Source organism: Vitis vinifera, chromosome 6 (genome assembly GCF_030704535.1).
Source record: "Vitis vinifera cultivar Pinot Noir 40024 chromosome 6, ASM3070453v1".
Lineage (NCBI taxonomy): Eukaryota > Viridiplantae > Streptophyta > Magnoliopsida > Vitales > Vitaceae > Vitis > Vitis vinifera.
In genome coordinates, this window is record NC_081810.1 from 2,405,644 (window position 1) to 2,412,562 (window position 6,919).

General features: G+C 36.3%; 1 protein-coding gene across 1 annotated transcript; it reads left to right on the forward strand.

Annotated features, from left to right (window-relative positions):
• The first annotated feature begins 2,114 nt into the window (after nt 1–2,114).
• On the forward strand, nt 2,115–6,201 carry LOC100248441 (pentatricopeptide repeat-containing protein At2g22410, mitochondrial). Its single transcript, XM_010652950.3, is given in 5 exon segments — nt 2,115–4,143; nt 4,146–4,258; nt 5,158–5,327; nt 5,438–5,686; nt 5,782–6,201. Coding segments are annotated over 2 exon segments (1,989 nt in total). The 5' UTR covers nt 2,115–2,189; the 3' UTR covers nt 4,181–4,258; nt 5,158–5,327; nt 5,438–5,686; nt 5,782–6,201.
• Nucleotides 6,202–6,919: the final 718 nt, after the last annotated feature.

A 6,919-nucleotide genomic window follows, 5' to 3' on the forward strand; every position in this document is an offset into this window, starting at 1 on the left:
GAATGTATCAAAAACTTTTTTCTCATATCTCTGATGTAGGATATCATAATATATATATATATTGTTTGCTCTGCATCTAAGGGGCTTTCACAACTTTAAAACGTGTTAAGAACTTTATCTCATATCTGATGTGGTATATATATAAAACTATGTATTACATTTGAATTGGATTTTTAAATGGAGGTGCATGGTTAGAGCATATCAACATTTTGAGTACAAATTATTAAGGGGCAGTGAAGCTCTGATGTCACTTCAATTAATCATAATAAGAGTCCATTTTCTCTTCTTTAAAATAAAACATTATGAATTTAATTTAAAATTAATTAAAACTATGTATTACATTAGAATTAGAATTTTAAATGAAGTGCATTGCTAGAACGTATCAATATTTGGAGTACAAATTATTAAGAGCCGGTAAAACCCACATGTCACTTCAATTAATCATAATAAGAGTTTATTTTGATAGTAATTTTAAGAAACGTTTTTACATTTTTAACACTTGAAAATTTTTATTGTTAAAATATTAGAAAAATTAGAAACATTTTTTAGAATCACTATCAAACACACTTTAAGTCAAATGAAGCATAGCGAAATCCCACCCATCAAACTCTTATTGGTTTCAATAGATTACATTAGTCTGTTTGGAAAAAAAATGTAGGAATGCCAGCAGTAGAGCTAGGGTTTCAAATACTAAACCTGGTTTATAGGAGCTCACCTAAGCTTAAAAGGATATCTTTGGATCAATAACCTCTCCTGAGTCCTGACCAAGCCTTTGCATATTTTCTTGGAATCCTGACAACAAAAAACAAAAGAGATAGGTCAAAGCCATTGCAGCAACCAATTGCACCCTTAACCGCTATCCCATAACCTTTTGTTTTAATGGTGGAGATTTAATCTCAACATCTAACAGTTCTCCTTAAATGTTGGGCACAACACTAGGTGATGTTGTGGGACTTGGGGCTTCTATAGTACCAAAGTGTATTTTTAATGGTGTGGTATCTCATAACCTTCATTTTGATGGTGGAGATTTAATCATCTTCGATTTTGGTAGGTATTTGAAAGATACCATGAATGATGTCATATATACATTTTTAAGTCTCATTATTCGTAACCTAATTTCATTTGTTTATATTTCCCTTTAACAATTTAGATCTCATTATATATATTTAATGGTTTAGATTTATAGTTTGATAGGTATCACGTAAATAAATTTGGTGTGAAATCAAATTTATTCCTTATATTATGTATACTAAAGAAACATCGGGTGTTGAAGGTCTTTGACATGATGCATATTTTTTGAATTTTCCCATTCATATGGCAAGATAATAAGATATCAACTCCTCATTAGTGGTAGGATATATACATGGTTTTAAAAATAGGATCGGATCGGTTGGTCCAACTGTTGGCCAATCACGATTTAGGTTAATTGGACCGGACAGTAGTTGGACCGGATAGTAGTTGGACCGGAATTGGATCAATTGAATTTTGACTGACGAACTAGATGGTTCCCTCCAAACCGTCTGGTTAAACCATTTTTTTTTTCCAACAACCCATCTTGTGTGATTGCCACCTCTCACTGTCGCCGGCCATTGGTTGGTTGGACGTCGCTCCCCTATTGGCAAAACGCCCCCCTCATTGGAAACCACCCCTTGTTGGAAAACCCAATCCCCACGCCACTACCACCACAACCATCACACCGCCACAACCTCTCTTAATTTGAAATTAATTTTCTGATTTTCAAATAAAATTTTAACCCCTCTTTCCCAAGTTTTATTTATTTTTTAATTTATGATTTTAATTTTAATTTCTAATTTGAAATTAATTTTCTGATTTTCAAATAAAATTTTAATTTTTAAATAATATATAAATTATTATTTTTATTTTTATTTTAAATTTTAATAATTTATAAATTATATATTTATGATGTTATCGGTTTGATCTCGATTAAACTGTCAGTCCGACTAGTGAATCGCCATCAATAATTTTTTTGATTCAATAATCGATATTCTGAAAACATTTTATATATATATATATATATATTTCAAATTTTCATGAAATTAACGGTAAACAAAGCTTACTTTCCCATCAACTATAAATAATAAAATATAGTCGGAGTCTCATTCAAACCCAACAAATCTTTGAAGCTTTTTCCCGCCTGAATACAGGCGCAAAGAGAAGGAAAAACACTGATGTTTATCCTCTTTCTCATTCGCCTCGGATCTCTACGTTGGATTCAAAAGCCTTCACTTCCTTCTTCACGACACATTCACACTCGCGCTCTCTCACCCCACAAAGAAAACCCCATAAATTGGAACACAAACCACTCTTTTGTTCTCTCAAATCCTTTCCTCTCTCTTCTGGAAAAATGCAAATCCATCTCCCAGCTGAAGCAAATCCAGTCCCAAATGGTCCTAACAGGGCTAATCGAAGATGGGTTTGCCTCCAGTAGGTTGATCGCTTTTTGTGCTATCTCAGAATGGCGAGATCTTGATTACTGTACTAACATTTTGTTTAATACCCGAAACCCTAATACGTTTTCTTGGAATGTGGCTATTAGAGGGTTTTTGGACAGCGAGAACCCGCGAGAAGCTGTTGTATTGTATAAGAGAGTGTTGCAATGTGATGGGACTAAGCCTGATAATTACACCTACCCTTTGTTGTTTAAGGCTTGTGCGAGGTTGTCGTTGATTCGGATGGGAAGTGAGATTCTTGGGCATGTGTTGCATTTGGGTTTTGATTCGGATATATTTGTATCTAATGCGGTGATTCACTTGTTGGTGTCGTGTGGGGATCTAGACGGTGCACGGAAAATGTTTGATAAAAGTTGTGTAAGGGATTTGGTTTCTTGGAATTCAATGATAAATGGGTATGTTCGGAGAGGGTGGGCGTATGAGGCATTAAATTTTTATAGGGAAATGAAGGTGGAGGGAATTAAGCCAGATGAGGTTACAATGATTGGGGTTGTTTCCTCATGTGCCCAGTTGGAGGATTTGGATCTTGGAAGAGAGTCACATTGTTATATTGAAGAAAATGGATTGAAACTTACAGTTCCACTTGCTAATGCGCTTATGGACATGTACATGAAGTGTGGGAATTTAGAGTCAGCACGAAAGTTATTTGATAGCATGACAAACAAAACCATGGTCTCGTGGACTACAATGGTTGTGGGCTATGCCCAGTCTGGCCTTCTGGATATGGCATGGAAGCTTTTTGATGAGATGCCGGACAAAGATGTGGTACCTTGGAATGCCATGATTGGTGGTTATGTTCATGCCAACCGTGGTAAGGAGGCTTTGGCTTTGTTTAATGAAATGCAAGCCATGAATATAAATCCTGATGAGGTAACCATGGTTAGCTGCTTAAGTGCATGCTCACAACTTGGAGCTCTTGATGTTGGAATATGGATTCACCATTATATTGAAAAACATGAACTTTCTCTAAATGTGGCATTGGGGACTGCCCTAATTGACATGTATGCCAAATGTGGGAAGATCACTAAGGCTATTCAGGTTTTCCAAGAGCTTCCTGGAAGAAATTCTTTGACTTGGACAGCCATTATTAGTGGTTTAGCCCTTCATGGGAATGCACATGGTGCCATAGCTTACTTCTCGGAGATGATTGATAATAGTGTGATGCCAGATGAGGTCACCTTCCTTGGCTTATTATCAGCTTGTTGTCATGGAGGTTTGGTTGAAGAGGGTCGTAAGTATTTTTCTCAAATGAGCTCCAAATTTAATCTTTCCCCCAAGCTTAAACACTATTCTTGCATGGTGGATCTTCTAGGAAGGGCTGGTCTTTTAGAGGAGGCAGAAGAACTGATTAAGAGTATGCCAATAGAGGCAGATGCTGTTGTGTGGGGTGCACTGTTTTTTGCATGTCGAATTCATGGGAATGTTTTGATGGGAGAACGAGCAGCTTCTAAACTTCTTCAAATGGATCCTCATGACAGTGGAATTTATGTTTTGCTTGCAAATATGTATGGAGAAGCAGAAATGTGGAAGGAGGCCGGGAAGGCGAGGAAGCTGATGAGGCAGAGAGGAGTGGAGAAGACTCCTGGTTGTAGTTCAATTGAGGTGAATGGTATTGTTTATGAGTTCATTGTTAGAGACAAATCACACCCTCAATCTGAACAGATCTACGAATGTTTGATTCAGTTAACAAGACAGTTGGAGCTTGTTGAGTGTACTCCGGTTTTTCCTATATTTGGAGATAACTCTCTCTTTGGTTCTGACTTTGGCAGATGCATTTGAATTTGCAGGTCAGTTGCATCCTCCCTCCCTCTCTCTTCCTCAGATAATATATATGCTTTGGGATTGATCCACTGTTATCAATCAAAAATTTATGAATCGGCATACCTTTTCTTTATGCCTCTCTTTATTTCATTTGAAAATTCTTTTTAGAAACATACTATGTTACTTTAGTTGTTCTTAGTCATTTATTCTGTCAGAAAACATCCATATTCTCTTTTACATATATCCACTTGTGGTCCTTGATTGCAATTTTGTTTATTGGTTGGTCATGTTGAGATATCAACTTCGAATTATCCTTGTCTGAAAATTGGATTTCCAGTTAAAATATTGTTACAAACTTACATCATGCGATTAATTTTATTTATGTGTTTGGGTTTTACACATTGTCTCCCATATTACAGATGATTGATCAACACCTGGGACTACTTTTTGTTTCCTTTCTTCCTGCCCCAAATTGCTGGACAATGTCAAGCTAGGTTAATTATAACATCACACACTGTTACGTATCCATAACATGCTGGTGTATCAGGATTAGGCAGTTTGTTGATGGTAGGGGCCTTTTATAGGAAGGATAGTGCTCAATATCCTTATGATAGACCTATATCAGGTGGTTATGACTGTGATTGAGTTTGGTATGTGAGAACTACTAGGTCTTGAGTATTTCTTGATATCAATAAAATAATATGGGATACAATTAGGAATATTATGCCATGTCACTGGGTACCTTTTGCCATATGAACTGTGAAGCTGTTCTTTAATTTGTTCTGTTGACATAATTGTATGATGTTCTCTATCATTCTAGAGTGGCTTAATTTGACTGGAAAATTGTGGCAGCAATCTGTTTAGGCCTTTCTGAATATGTTTTGTTCCCATATTTTCTTTGATCAACTTTGTGCAACATCTGCAGGGTTTCAATGGCAAGACATGATAGCTTATTCGTTTTCACACCCGAGTGTCATCCAGAGGTATCTGGCAGATGCATCTTAGTTTCTGCCTTTCCCTGGATGTTTAACCTCACAGCTGCTGCTGCTGTGACTGCTAAAAGCCCGCCCTCCATATAAGGCACTTTGCATATAGGTATTATTTATTGCTCCAATACAGAATTGCTGTACTCCATAACACAGTCATCCTGAACTACCCGTGAGCTGTTATTGGTTGTCTTAACTGCTTCACCTGTTTTTGTCTAGACCTCTTTGGAGAAAGGCTTTGTTAGCCCTGCCTTTGGGTTTCTTATGGCTGGAGTTTCTATCATGGTGTTCAAACGGCTGCGGCTCTGATTGAGGATATGAAGCTTTCATTCCACATCCAGGATGAGATGTGCCTTGAAGCATGCGATAGAATTGGAAATCGTTTAAACTGAACGAACTAAATGCAAAGGGGTTTTTCCGATGTCTGTAGTCAACATGGATAATTTTATCTTTTGACACTCCACTCAGGTTCATTCTTCTATTTCCAGTAATCCATTACAGATTCTTGTTCCTTGTTTACTTCCATGAAGTGTATGCTCATTAATCTCTGAATTCTTTTCCAGGCCATAAATATCGAAGTTAAGAGGTGGGTCAATTTAAAAATGACTGCAGCTTTGGATGGCTAATGGAAATTATTTTCTGTTAAGTTGAAATTAGTTGGTGGTACTGCTACTTCTTCCCCAATCTTTATTCATACCTGGACTGTATGTGCACATCCATCTGGTAGACAATGCAGAGGCTGCAAAGGAGGGAGGAGAGAGGCAATCCTAGCACTGGATTTTTTCTAGATTTCTTCAACATCGTCTAAAGATAAATAATGCCTCTTAACGATATCTTCTAGGTATGTTTCACCATTGATTTCTTCATCATCTATGCCTTCTTCTTCCCTCCAACACTAGCACTGGATTTTATTTTATTTAATTGTTTTCTAGATTTTAAGAGATCTTTTGTTTTCTAAAGCATAATTCTTATGTTCTTTCTCATTCTTGTTTATAATTCTTTTTTACCAGATTTTATGTAGATGTGAGTAGTTGGGGTAAGGTTAGCTTAAGTTCCAACTCATGATTGAACTAAGGAGGACTCCTCTTGGAAAATATTCATCTAGGACCACCTTCGAATATGAAGATAAGAGACGATGATCATGTGACACTTAAACAACTAAGTACCCTCAAATTTGGAAAGTTACACAAGACTTTTCAGCTTGTGAAGATCGTCTTGTTCAAGTAAGATCACCCCTATTGATAGGCGCCATGGACTTTTCTTTTTCTAAAATTTTCGTAAGTGTTTCTAATGCTTTATAATGTTTCTACTACTCTCTGCATTTGTAGATCAAATGCTTTAATGTCAGAGAAGTTATCCCAAATGAGGCTTTAATAACATTATATAAGCAAACTGTTTTATCTATGCTTCTTTTTGATATTTCTAAATTGTTGAAGGATCAATACATTTCTTGACAACATGTCTTATTCTTTGCAAATTATGTTTTTCCATGACACTTAGATTGGCCAAACTAAGTACAAAAGCTTTTCCTTGTTTGGGTAACTTCTTGCTTTTGGCTTTTTTAGGAAGTTACAAGCTAAATAAAAAATCATGATTTGAAAGGTGTAATCACACATGAAACAAATTACTCCTATCCTATGTCTGTCAAGAAGGGACATCACAAGAAGAAACATTGTCTTCCCTTCCTTCTTAAGCTCTTTT